The following is a 14,614-nucleotide window of genomic DNA, read 5'->3' on the forward strand; positions in this document are numbered from 1 at the left end:
CCTCGCTGGTCGAGATCCAGATTGCGATGTCTCACACTATTTCGTTGAAACTCTCACGGTGTCCCGAGCATTGTAAATAAATGGCCTCGGCGTGTCACGGAGTCGGGCGCACCTCTCATTCTTAAAATAAACCTCAGTGTAGTCCTGCAAGCTCAGCATTCAAACCTCTGAAATTTCAGGAACTAGGCTCGACACTGGCCGTCTTTACGGTAATGCAGGTCTACAAAGCAAGTCAGGTGACTGCTGACTGGACCAATATGGCATTTTCCCAATCCACTGCCTTAGTTTCTGCCATGGAGGTACAACCTTTGTTGTTGTTTCCCTTAAAGTTTACCTCAATTTAATCGAGCGACTCGGTATCAGGACATGGTGGTGGGGGGGTGGGTGGGGGGGTGGGGGGGGGGGGGGGGGGAGGAGGTGTAGTGCAGTGAGGTGACCTTTAGAAGCAGCCCATTATCCTTTGCACCCAGGGAGATGCCTAGGACAGTGGAGGGTCACAGGTCACAGGTGAGTGAAGGCGAGATGGGCGGGGTCATGGGGTATGAGGGTTGGCAGCAAGGTCCGTGGGGTGACTTTCAGCAACTCCACCTGCCTTCCAGACGCCAGATCCCTTGATCAGGCACTGAGGGACTGACAACGAGGAGGATTTGTTCATCGGCCCATCTCACTAGCAGTTGTCCGTGATCCTTCTCAGCCCAAATCTAATCGGGGCAGAGGCGGGAAGGAAAGGGGGTCCTAAATCTGGCACCCTCATAATCAAATGCTCCCAGCCTCCAAACTCGCCTTGTGGAAGCCACCCTATGTTCTTCTATATATGAGTCAGATCCTGTGTATCTTGGGACAGTCCCAAGCCCCTGAGTCCACCTCCTCAGATAGATCTCACACACTGGGAGTCAACAGAGAAACAACCAGTTTCAGATGGAAATAGTGGCCAGATTTCAACCTGCCATTCAGTAGATAGGTGAAGGTAAATCAGGCAGTACCAACCACACTGACCAAAAACATCAGAAAAGGCACAGCTCAACAGATTGGGTTCGGAGAGGGGAATGTAGAAATAGCTTCAAACAATTCTATCAGTGTCCCCCTCCTCCTCTTCAGAATGTTCTCGCTCACAATCACTCACAATACGGGTGATTCCTGGATATTGGACAACCCGAGCACCTCGTACACATGGGCATTAATCACGTGCAAGACTCGGCAGAAAATGCAATCTGGCTATTAGACTGCGCCAGGCATCACTTCCCGCACCCCAATCGTTCCTCCCTTAGCAAGCACACGGGTGCCAAGGGGGGGGGGGGGGGGGGGGGGGGGGGGGGGGGGGAATCTGGAGCGGATTGCTTCCCTCCCTATCCCAGGAGCTCCAACTCCAATGTGGTGCATCGACTGCTGCCTCAAAGTGAGTTTGGTGAACGGTTACCGCTTGTCAGGAGTGAGGGCGTGGAAACGGACCAGAAAACGCCGCCCAGTTCTGGCCAGCTCCAGCGTTATTTGGAGGACTCGAGAGGTCTGGTTGCTGAAAATCAGAGTTTGTTTTTCAGGATTCCGCCCAGTTTATGAGGCCCGACTGACAATGGAATGTCTGAAACAGCTGTAATGCCTCACAGCTGCACAGGCAACAATTTGGACAGGGCCCAGTTGAAAATTTCAGTTCGCTAATTTTTCCTCCCCCAAAACCGGCTTCTCAGCTCTCATTCTGCTTTGATGTCAACAGGGTAAACAATCCAGCTGCAATCTCAGTCGGAAGGAGAAAACAATTCTTTTTTTAAAATAAATTTAGAGTACCCAATTCATTTTTTCCAATTAGGGGCAATTTAGCGTGGCCAATCCACCTACCCTGCACATCTTTGGGTTGTGGGGGTGAAACCCACACAAACACGGGGAGAATGTGCAAACTCCACAGGGACAGTGACCCAGAGCTGGGATCGAACCTGGGACCTCGGCACCGTGAGGCAGCAGCACTAACCACTGTGCCACCGTGCTGCCCCAGGAGAAAACAATTCTAACACAGGTTTGGTTCATCAAATATCACTCCGGCAATAATTGCGGCGATGCCTCTGGTTAGTGATTATTAGAATGGTGTGCAGGGCAGCACGGTGGCACAGTGTTTAGCACTGCGGCCTCACGGCGCCGAGGTCCCAGGTTCGATCCCGGCTCTGGGTCACTGTCCGTGTGGAGTTTGCACATTCTCCCCGTGTTTGCGTGGGTTTCGCCCCTACAACCCAAAAGATGTGCAAGGTAGGTGAATTGAACATGTTAAATTGCCCCTTAATTGGAAAAAATGAATTGGGCACTCGAAATTTAATTGTAATCTAAATAAATTTAAAGGGACAAGGTGCCGCAGCTAAGCACACTTTAGTGACTGTCAATAGAAATCGATGGCGGTGCTGAAAAAGCCGCCAGCAATATTTCAGACAGTCTCAATCCTCCTGTTGAGTTTTTCCATTACGGCTTCCTAAGGGAGCTGGGGATAGCTTGAAATCACATGTGACACCTTCCCTGGTGCTGCCTAAATGTGCAATCATCTGTTGACATCGCCAGAACTTGATTACAGGTTCAACAAGCTGATGCCTTGCCATTTAAGCCCAGTAGCTGAGATCAAAATGCTGTTGGATGTGCTACCACTGAAGCAGTGAAATGCTTCTGCCGACAAACAGTGCTGCCTTTTAAAGGAAGGCCGCCCAAGCTGAATGTACTGAAGGATGACTACTCCAGCTAACCTGACCATCTATTTGTGGGTTGGTAATAAATTCTGGCATGTCTGACACAGGCATGACTAAAGCCAAGAGCAGCAACTGTTTTAGAAAGGCAAACGTCTGGATCGTGTAACCCCCCCCCCCCATTTCACTCAGGGTCAGGTTCAAATACCGAATTGGAGAAGAGGAACAGAACGCAATGCTTGACCATAGGTCAGGTGCGATTTGCAACTCTATGGTCCTAAGCTACATAGAATGTACATCGAATTTACAGTGCAGAAGGAGGTCATTCGGCCCATTGGGTTTGCACCGGCCCTTGGAAAGAGCAGCCCACTTAAGCCCCACACCTCCACCCTATCCCCGCAACCCAGTAACCCCACCTAACCTTTTGGACACTAAGGGGAAATTCAGCATGGCCAATCCACCTAACCCGCACATCTTTGAATTACGGGGATAGGGTGGAGGTGTGGGCTGACGTAGGGTGCTCTTTCCAAGGGCCGGTGCAGACTGGACGGGCCAAATGGCCTCTTTCTACACTGTAAATTCTATGATGATTCTCCTTCTGAGGCCAATTATAGCACCTTCACCCTAGCCCAACCCCAATAATCGTCAGTCTAGTCTTCAAGATTTCTATGATTATATGTGACAAAGCAATTTCCGGATCGTTAATTAAAGACTTTTTCTTTTCTGGAGGAGTGGGTAATGTCATTTGAAATTAAACTGGTGATGTTGGCAGCTTGGGATGATAAGGGGTAAGTAACATTCGAGCTACACAAGTGTCAGACAATGATCTCCAACAAGGGGGGATCTAACCCTTGACTTTTGATGGCATTACTATTACTGAGTCCCCCACAATCACCATCCTGGGGGTTACCATTAACCACAAACTGAACTGAACTAGCCATATAAATACCATGGCTGCAAGAGCAGGTCCGAGGATGATAATTCTGTGATGGGTAACGTACCCCCCCCCCCCCCCCCCCCTTCCAAAGCCTGTCCACCATTGACAAGGACCAAGTCAGGAGTGTGATGGAAAGCTCTTACCTGGATGGGTGCGGCTCCAACAACACTCAAGACGTATGACACCATCCAGGACAAAGCAGCTCACTTGTTTGGCACCCATCGGCCACCTCAAACATTCCTTCCCTTCACCACCGATTCACAGTGCCAGCAACTGATTACCATCGACAAGATGCACTGCAGCAAATCATCTAGGCTCCTTCGACAGCACATTCCAAACCCATGACCTCTACCACCCAGAGGGACAAGGGCATCAGATACATGGGGAACACCACCACCTGCAAGTTCTCTTCCAAGCCACACACCGTCCTGACTTGGAAATATATCACTGTTCCTTCACTGTCAAAACCCTGGGAACACCCGCCCGAACAGCATTGTAGATTGTATCTGCACTACATGGACTGCAGCAGTTCAACACCACGTTCTCAAGGGCAATTAGGGATGGGCAATAAATGCTGAGCTAACCAGCGATGCCCACATCCCACAAATGAATATATGAAAGGTGACACCACTAACATCTGTAAGTAGTTTTTTTTCTTTCGAGTACCCAATTATTTTTTTTCCAATTAAGGGGCAATTTAGCGAGGCCAATCCACCTACCCTGCACATCATTGGGTTGTGCGGGTGAGACCTGCGCAGACACGGGAGAATGTGCAAACTCCACACGGACAGTGACCCGGAGCCGGGATCGGACCCGGGTCCTCGGTGCCATAGGCAGCAGTGCTAACCCACTGCGCCATCGCGCCGCCCTACATTTGTGAGTAGGTAATGCTGCTCAAAGATTTAAAAAGATAAAAATGGTTTTCTTATGTCCATTAAAGAAGCAGTATCTGCACACTGGAACAATTCTGAAGATCTGGTTACGTTTCACTGGTGAAGCTTCCAGTGACACATATTTCCATTTCCCTGCAGACGAATGCCCCAATCGGATGGTGCAGCACCTGAGGCACTGGCTGGGACAGCAGAGGCCTACAGGTCAGGTCGACTGAGAGATGTGACCGAGGCCCCATCGCCTTCAAAATACACGCCAATCACATGATAGGACCTTGTTGTAAATTTGAATTACGGCTAGTGGCACCCCAGCAACAGAAGAGACTGCAGTACCTTGAACCACACACTGCGGTTACAGTGCAGAAAGTGGCCAAACTCTGTAAAACCAACTCTTTTCCCCGTCTTTTCTCTTCAGCTAATTATCCGATTCCCTTGTGAAAACCCCGACTGAATCTGCCTCTGTCACACTCGCGGGCAGGCAGTGTGCTCCCAGACCCTAACCACTGGCCGTGTGGACAACGGTATTCTTCTTCATATCGCCTTCGGGTCGTTTGCCGTTCACTGTACACCCGCTGACCGTTGATTGTCGCCCGTTTCGCTGCCTCCGGGAACTGTTTCTCTCTAACCATTCAGTGCAGACCCTCATGCTTCTGAACATCTCTGAACAAATTTCCTCTCAACCTGCTCTTTTCTACGGGGAGCAGCTTCTCTCCTCAATGTTTGGAACTGAAGACCCTCAGTCCTGTAACCTCTCTTGGAAAACATTACCCCCCCCCCCCCCCCCCCGCTCCCTCTAACACCCTCACACCCCTCCAAAACTGCGGCTCCCAGACCTGAACAATACAATGGCCACTTCTTCAAATGAAATCAGATTTGCTGAAGTTTAAAAAAAATACACATTTCAAGCGGAAAGATACTTAAGAGAGAAGCAGTGCTGACGTGTGTCAAAACCCATTCCTATAACTGCCCACTTGACGCCTAATAAGCAGTTAAATCATGAGATTCTCTACTCATTAACCCTGTGTCGCGAAAGTGCAGATTTCAAAATACTTTCCTGCCATGCAGCTCGGGCAGAATTTATTCTTGATGCTTTTTCACAAGTAGGTTTGGAGTGGGGGAAATGAAGGCTGGGAGGGGAGGGGGGGGGGGGGGGGGAGATATTACAGGACAAAATACATGCTCGTAGAGGGGACTGACAGGACCGTGCGTCAGCAATGAGCAATCCACGCTGAGCGATATCACTGATGAATGTGGCAACATGTGCGGACTTCTGGTATGTTAATGAGCAAGCCAAGAGTTTGAAAAGATTAATGCTGTGGTTACAAGTGGATAAAGGAATTTCGCACGAAAGCATGCATGCCTACACATCTTAACTAACCATCCCAAAGATTCCTCTTCATGCTAATTTTGACAATACATGACAAAAATCTGATTCTTGCACCGCAACTAGACCGAAAATTAGTAAGTTTATTACTAACTACGGAGGGTAATTTAACCAAAGGTTGATGGTGAGTGTGAGTGTGTGTGTGTGTGTGTGTGTTGTGGGTGGGTTGGGGATGGGGTGGTGTGGGGGGGGCGGGGGGAATAGTTGTCTTTCTGAATTGAAGAAGAACGATGTCCATGATGGGTTAAACCATTTCCTGTGCCTTTAGGGTTTTTAATCCCAGGCAGAATGAATAAGGACCTCAGCAAAAACAGTCTCTTATTCAGTGAAAATGCAGCCCAGTAGTTAAACAACATGATGAGGATAGATTGATGAAATCTAACACATTTTAAATGCAAACAAAGGAGTTGCGTTTGCTCCAGTTAAACATTAAGCAGCCCTCACTGACTGCAGGTCAGTAATTGCTTTATCTTGGAACAATCAAGGCACAGACATTACAATATGAAAAGAAGCTTGTCAAGACACTTCAGGATGGAGCTAGCAGTCTGTCTAATGAACATTTCTAATCCGATTTACTGTCAATCTGCCGAGAAGATCCACATTTTTTTTTAACACACCCTTTATGCAGACTTGCATAAAATGCACACAAGACAGCTTGTAATCAGCACGCCAGGCAACAGGCTAGCTATTACACGCCCAGTTTAAGAAGCTATGATTCATGAAAATAAGGGTGGTCCATGGACACGTGAAGGTGGCAGAGACAGGAACACACACATACACACACACCCGCACACACACGGGTACGCACACACACATACACGCACACACACAGATTGGCTATATCCTCACAGGAATTGGCTTAGTCTCTAAATGCAACCTGACCATTTGACGCTAATCCCTCCGTTTTGACAATTCACTGTTTGTTTGACATAATATGCTGCTTGAACCCTCACACATGCCTCTGATACCTCAAGACCGACTACTCCAACTCTCTTCTGTCTGGGCGTCATCTGTAAACTTAAGTTGACCCAAAACGCTGCAGCTTATATACTAACTTGCACCTAGTCCTGTTCAACCATCACACCTGTCCCCATTGACCTACAATGATTCCTGGTCTGACAATGTCTTGATTTTTAAAATTTGTGCACCAGCGTTCAAATTCCTCATGGCCTCCTCCTTCCCTATTTCTGTAATTCCCTCTGCCCCCCCCCCCTTACATCAATCCAATTTCTCCACCCTCCTTAAATTCAGTCCTCCTGTGCACCACTGGTTATCTTCTCTCGACCATTGGTGGCCGTATCTTCAGCGGACTGAGCCCAAAGCTCGGGAACTCCTTCCCTGAACCCCTCTGCCTCTCCATGCCTACATGCTGTTCCTTAAAGCCAACCTGTCGGGGACCAAGCTTTTGATCACCTGTCAGAGCTCTTGATCTGGCCCAGTGACAATTTTTGTGAGACAACAAAAACATTTTCACTGTGTTAAAGGTCTAACTAAATGCAAGTTAAATGGTAGCATTCTTGATCAAAAGATATCTGCGTGAAGTGGGAATTTGTGCTGTTTACGAACTATGATAATTTTGTTTCAACAGTGTATCTGGATATCTGGAGCCCGTCAAGGTGTGTGCGTGCGCGGGGGTTTGGAGGGAACTAGCTGGCATGAGATTCTACACTTGAAAATACAAAGAAGTTGATGTAACACTGGTTCAGTGAACAGACTGATAACTGTACCTATCAGTGTTATTACAGCCCTTGGCACTCTCCTGAGGCCAATATGTGTTTCCAGACAACGCTCAACCAACAACCAAATGGACTGCAGGGGTTCACGAAGGCTACTCACCACCACCGTCTTGAGGGCAATCAGGGATGGCCAGCCAACGCTGGCCTGGCCGGTGACACCCATGAAAGAATAAATACCAAAAAGAAAACCAATACCCCCAAAAATTCAGGGGTAACATTCCCATAATTCCCAATCGCTGACCAGAACATCGATGGAACTTCTTAGGAAATGACGTAATCTCTTGCCTTGGCACCAGCGTTACAGGGAGTGGGAGAAATCACGTGGCAAATACTGATGACTCATTTAAAACAAAAAAAAATTGTTCAAAACCCCACTTCTCGAGGAGGCTGGATGGGGAGACCCCAACCCTTTAAAAATCTGTTCACCCATTTTAGTGCTATCACTCAGCGGAATGTTAGCTTTCAATCGAGAACAAGATTTTTAAAGAATCGGCGCGTAAAAATGAAGAAATGATTTACTCATTTCACACCGTGCCTATTTTTTTTTCTGAAGTTGCGGTGAACTAAATTTAAAGCTGGCCTTCCCACCAACCTGATCACTTCAGAGTCCAAAATGCATCCGTCCTTCTTGATCTAAAAATGTTCTCCTCCCCTAATTTTCCACAGTTCCACAGACAGCCTCCGTGATCTCACGTCATCGTTATTTTTCATTTGAGAAGTTATTGCCATCCTGACTATTTGGACACAGAAAGCATCTCTCTGCACACGCATGGTGTCCTTGGCTAGCACACAAGGACCATGAACGCTGGCTGCTATTTCCTTTTCACTTGCCATTCAAATTAGACACGGATTTGGCAGCGCGATTGCTCTTTCTAACTGGGAATTGTTAACTGAGTACAGGCAGGCGGCCCAGACTGACACTTTCCACCTTATAGTGCTCAATACTACAATAAGCAACATTGGAGCCCCCCCCCCCAAATAAAACAACCAATAAGGGAAGGAACCAAAACCTTAGGGTTTAAGCCTGCGCTGAAGTAAATCTAAAACCATAAACCCATTATTTCCCATCAAAATCCCCTCCATCAGATTCTTGTTTGCACAGAAGAACATTTGTCATGTTTGGCACCAGTGGAATTTCATGATTAGCTGACAGGGAGCAATCTGCCACAGAGGTGAAATTGGAATTATTCCTGTCCCCTGCCCGCCTGCGTGCTCCAACTAGTCGCCTGGATCGACACACGCACTCCTCGCGAACCAGAGCCTGGATTAGGACTCAAGTTCTCCAATTAGGGTGAGGCCCTATCTTTGTGTGTGTGGGGGGGGGGCGGGGGGGGAACGGTGCTTGAATATTAGCTTGCCCAGTGTGAGTCTTCAGTTGTTGACAGCTGGGGATTGACTGCCATCTGTGAAAATGCTGCAATGCAAACCTTGTGCAAAACAACAACAGCGCAAGTAGCAGAGTCCAAATGGAGTCAATTCAGCCAAACATTTAATTATTAGATCAATTCGCGAACCCAACCTCTTTCATCTACCTGTTCCCAAGGCATGCAAATGATGTGCTTTCAAAAGGCCTTTGAGGGATCAACTTTACATGTGTGAATGTGGGCAATAATTCTATATTTTTCAAACATATGGTTGTGGCGCAAAGAGGCATTGCCCTTGTTATTTAAAGAAAAGATATTCTTGGGATGTGCGCCTTGCTGGTTTGACCAACATCTATTGTGCATCCTGAATTACTCCCCCCCCCACCCTCCAAGGAGGCGCAGTTGTGTAGTGTGGGTGCTCCCGTACTGCTGTTAGGTCAGGGGCTGAGGATGTTTTGACCCAGCAACAATGAAGGAATGGTGTCACATGTCTAAGTAAGGATGGTGTGTGACTTTGGGGCGGCGGGGGGGGGGGGGGGGGGGGGGGGATTGGGTTGCCATGACACCTGCTGGCGCTGTCATATCTGGTGGTGAAGATGGATGTGAAGACCGATAAAGTGAGTTAACATTTGGCTATGTATCTGTCGAAAACTGGAACCTGAAGACGCACTGGTCAGATCATGTGGCGAACACGATCCTCTGAGTTTATTTTCGCTTCTCACCAATCACGGAAACAAATCCAAGTGTAACAGACACATCTTCTCACTTTTGCCCTCTGCCCCCGACCCTGCACACCCACATCATGCAGCATGCCATTTTAGAGGGGGGGGGGGGGGGGGGGGGGGGGGAATACCTTTTAAAAACTACAGTATCAGTAAAGGGGCAAGCAATGCATCCTGAACAAGAAGACGTCTCTAACCTTACAAAAGGTTTCTAGCTTCTCGTAAGTAGAAGACAAAACATATTGAGAGCTTGGGGATGTATCATTTGAAATACCCCCCCCCCCCACAAAAAAAAGTCACAATCTTAGAAACATTGCAATTCATTAAAGATATCGAACCCTGTTTTTTTCACTGTCTTTTCTACAAATAAAAAAAACGGGAGAGGAATGTGTGGCAGCATTTGAAAACATCAGCTCCATTTTGTCTTAAGTTTTTTTTTAAATGTTGAGAAAGTCTTAAGAGCAAATCCTTTTGGGCCTGGACAGACCTGACCTTTCCCCTCACTTGACAACTTCTCCCGCCCCTGGTCCGGCAGGGTCACAGTCAAGGTCCGAAGAGCCCTCACAGATAGGGTCAGAGGTCGAACTCGCAGGGGATAGTGGCGCGCCGCTCCGACTCTGACTGGACAGTTCCCGGGACAAGACAAAAAGAGGTGATCATCGGTGAGACACTGCGTACGAGAAAACACATTTGAAACAGAAACACTTGAAAATGCAGCAAGGGATACAAGAGTGATGGAGCGGTGGTCTGGCACTACCAAATGTAATGGGCACGTAGAACGATGTTGTGACATGACACGATGGCAAATGGATCCAAAGGAGAAATGGGAGAGTGTTGAACAGAAACTATATTGCAACATCAATCCTACTTCACTTCTTGTGTCGAGTTGTGACGGCAACATTTGGAATAGACGAAAACGGATATTTGTTTCAAGTCATGAAGAAGCTACGCAGTGTGCAATATCTTTATACAGGTGACGGCAACAGGCAGATTTACAGCCAAGTAAACATGTTGGTTGCTCCACGCACAGAGCCACCGCTTGCACTTACCGCAAGGACCCTGATATTTGACTGGAATGAAGGCTCTCTGCTGGCACTCGGCCTGCTTCCGCTTGCAGTCGTTGCTGTAGGTTTTGTTGTCCTGACCGCACACTGGTTTGTAGGCTCCGTCGCAAATGATGCGGTCACAGGAGCAGCGGGCGATGCCCCTCCGGTTGAGGCAGACTGCGTTAAACCTGCACTCCTCTTTGCATTTGTCTGTAATCGAAACAGTGAGGTGGTTTTAACCGTACGCTCTGATCAATGTGCCAGGTGCCAACATCTGGAAGGGTGTTTTTCTGAATGGAAGGTTGTGACGAGTGATGTTCCACAGGGATGGGTGCTGGGGCCTCTTGTTGTTTTGTAACGTACATAAACGATTTGGAATGAAATGTAGCCGGTCTGATTCTGAGGTTGGTGGAGTGGCAGATAGTGTTGAGGATTGTCAGAGGATACAGCAGGACATAGATGGGTTGGAGACTTGGGCAGAGAAATGGCAAATGGAGTTTAATCCAGACAAATGTGAGGTAATGCATTTTGGTAGATCTAACATAGAGGGGAAATATACCGTGAATGGCAAAACTCTTAGGAATATAGAAAGTCAGAGAAATATGGGCGTACAGGTCCACAGATCTTTGAAAGTGGCATCACAAGTGGACAAGGTAGTCAAGAAAGCATATGGAATGCTTGCCTTCATTGGACAGGGCATCGAGTATAAAACCTGGCAAGTCATGCTACAGTTGTATAGAACCTTGGTAAGGCCGCGTTTGGAATATTGCGCACAATTCTGGCCGCCACACTACCAGTAGGATATGGAGGCTTTGGAGAGGGTGCAGAGGAGGTTTACCAGGATGTTGTCTGGTCTAGAGGGTGTTAGCTATGCGGAGAGGCGGAATAGACACGGACAGTTTTCATTAGAACGACGGAGGTTGAGGGGCGACCTGATAGTGGTCGATAAGATTATGAGGGGCATGGATAGAGTGGATGAGCAGGCACTCTTTCTCAGGGTGGAGGAGTCAGTCACCAGGGGGCATAGGTTTGAGGACCATGGGGCAAAGTTAGAGTAGATGTGCGAGGCAGGTTTTTTATGCAGAGAATGGTGAGTGCCTGCAACGCGTTGCCAGGGGAGGTTGTGAAACAGATACATTAACAGCGTTCAAAAGGCATCTCGACAAACACATGGATAGGATGGGTATGGAGGGATATGGCACAAGGAAGTAATAAGGGTTTTGGCCAAGGGTGGTATCATGGCCGGTACAGGCTTGAAGGACCGAAGGGCCTGTTTCTGTGTTGTATTGTTCTTTGTTCTTTGAACAGTGCAGTTTCTTTACCTCAGAACATTCCAAGTGCTTCAGGAAAATTAATCTGTCGCAGCATACGGGAAGACAGCAGCCAACCTACGCACAGCAAGATCCCACAAACCGCAATAAACTCAAAAGAGATCATTTGTTTTTGGTGATGTGGTTTGAGGCAGAGATTTTGGGCAGGACAAGGGGAAGAGCTTCACTGCTCTTCTTCCAGTTCTGCCATGGGATCTTTTCCCCCTCACCCGAGGAGGAAGACTGTCGCATCCAAATGTCGGGAACGCTGACAGTACAGCATTCCCTCATAACGTGCCCAAGTCACTGGAATAATGCTGAGCTAAGGTGAACACTCTGACCGGGATTCAAGCCTGGAGCCTCACTAAATAGGAGCCCAGTGGAATGACCCTGCCACCATCCCTTGTTCCCACGTGACGCTCCCAAACGAACAAGGATCGGGAATTAAGATTAGAATCATCTGATAAAAAGGGTGGGATTTACCGACTGTTCACGCCGGCGGGATATTCCGGTCCCACGCTGGCACATGGGGGGGTGTTGTCAACGGGAAAACCCGTTGACAATGGCTTGACCGCTAGATCCCACTAGCGGGCTGCCTTCGCCCCGAAAGACACGGGACAGGGTGGTGTCTGAATCCCACCCAGAGATGCAGCTGTGTTCAAGAATATATATATCGAACATACAGTGCAGAAGGAGGCCATTTGGCCCATGGAGTAGTTTGGACACCCAACTAGCCACCCAGCGAGATCCTGCGTTAAAATCTCACCTTGCAGATCGTGGAATGGAATCCAATTAGTCATTTGCCAGGCTTGCAATGTAAACAATTAATGTAAGAGCCGGCGGCAAGTGGCAAAATCCCAAACTGGCTCATTTCATGCCCTTCCAGGTCAAGAAACCGCCACAACTAACTGGTCTGGTCTACACGTGGCTCCAGTCCACATAGCCCCTTCATGTCCTCTGAGGAGGTTTAACAAATGTCATGCGAGTGTCCCTTTAAGAAAGGTTTAGTCTCTTATCATGTGACTTGTAGCACATTGGGGTGTGGCTGTGAGGTGAGAGAGGGGGAGGTTTCAGTTTCAGTTTGGCTGCTTTGGACTGCAGAAGGGGAAAGAATTGTTTTTCCTGTTTGTCTCTGTTTTCATTTTAAAAGCTGCTCCAGTGAAAAGCACATTGTCTTTGGGTAACTGCCTTGGTAGCCTGAAAGATATAGCTGCTTTCCGGAAGGAGTTTGAAGCTGCTGGTTGGACCTGGATCGGAATCTCAGGAAAAGGACCAATCCCAGTCAAGTGAGAATACAGTGTGCTGGGCCAGGCCCTTGAAAAGGGATTTTGTTATTGAATTGGAACAGCTAAGGGGGAATTCATGAAGTGTTATGTACGTATATTACTATAGCTGTGGGGGCAGCACGGTGGCCTAGTGGTTAGCACAACCGCCTCACGGCGCTGAGGTCCCAGGTTCGATCCCGGCTCTGGGTCACTGTCTGTGTGGAGTTTGCACATTCTCCCCGTGTCTGCGTGGGTTTCGCCCCCACAACCCAACAATGTGCAGAGTAGGTGGATTGGCCACACTAAATTGCCCCTTAAATTGGAAAAAATAATTGGGTACTCTAAATTTAAAAAAAAACTATAGCTGTGTGTCTTTATGTTTGTAATTGATAAAAGTCCTTGCTCTGTATATATATATATATATATATATGTGAGCTACATTCTTAGAATAAACTTTGTTTTGATTAAAGTGTCGAGGAAGTCTGATGAATCACACCTGAAGTGAAGGGTTCTGTGCCCATTCTAGCCAAATTCAACATAAAAGTTATCGGTCAGATGAGCTCCACAATACACTTTTGAGTTTCCAAGCCCTGGCCCATAACACAAAGCACACCTGTTATGAAGGCAATTGCAATGATGAGAGGAACCCAGGGCCAGATCTCGAGAACCAATTAGAGACAATACTTAATTTTGTATTTGGCCTGAAGTAATGAGCTTAATGAGAAATTAAATTGGTCACGCTTTGAGGTGCAATCAGAGGGATCTGGGGGGTTTGTTTTTGCAGGAAAATGTTCAGATCTGTTAAAATTAATCAGCAGGTGCCGAGCAATGAATGGGAGCCAGGACTAAACTGACAATCGCCCAACAGGGTCAATCTTCAAAGGCAATCTCAGAGGTTCCAGTGAGTTGCAGCTCACCTCTAGCCTGACAAGGACCCGAGCGAACTTTCTGAAGGTTAATGCCGTTGATCGCTCCCATTCTCTCCATGGTGCACTTGCTGTCGTAGGTCTGCCCATCGTCCGCGCACACCGGATCGTATCCTGGCGGGCAGCTTTCTGGCTTCAGCAGCACCTCTGGTTTGCGAGCTCTTGGATGTACTCGACACGCCTTATTCAGATCGCTCTGAGCATCTTTGCATGGGTCTGCACACAAGAGAGGAAGCAGTTAGCGGCCGGTGAGGACTCCGGAGCGACTCCCCTCTCTCTACCCATCAGCCTGTTAAACTCTGAAGCGGTGGGGTTTAACGCCCATTTGGCCAACTGCTACAAATTCACACGTGACACAGAATTACACAGAATGTGCA

General features: G+C 47.9%; 1 protein-coding gene across 11 annotated transcripts in view; it reads right to left on the reverse strand.

Annotated features, from left to right (window-relative positions):
* The window catches only part of agrn (agrin), a 534,448-nt gene that overhangs the window by 124,437 nt on the left and 395,397 nt on the right, over positions 1-14,614 (reverse strand). For all 11 annotated transcript variants that reach the window (XM_038822298.1, XM_038822297.1, XM_038822305.1 and 8 more), the window contains 2 exons: positions 14,229-14,453; positions 10,740-10,946 (listed from right to left, as the gene is read on the reverse strand). In XM_038822298.1, coding sequence (XP_038678226.1) covers positions 10,740-10,946; positions 14,229-14,453 — 432 coding nt within the window. The remainder of the gene's footprint in view (positions 1-10,739; positions 10,947-14,228; positions 14,454-14,614) is intronic.

This window comes from Scyliorhinus canicula, chromosome 16 (assembly GCF_902713615.1).
Source record: "Scyliorhinus canicula chromosome 16, sScyCan1.1, whole genome shotgun sequence".
Lineage (NCBI taxonomy): Eukaryota > Metazoa > Chordata > Chondrichthyes > Carcharhiniformes > Scyliorhinidae > Scyliorhinus > Scyliorhinus canicula.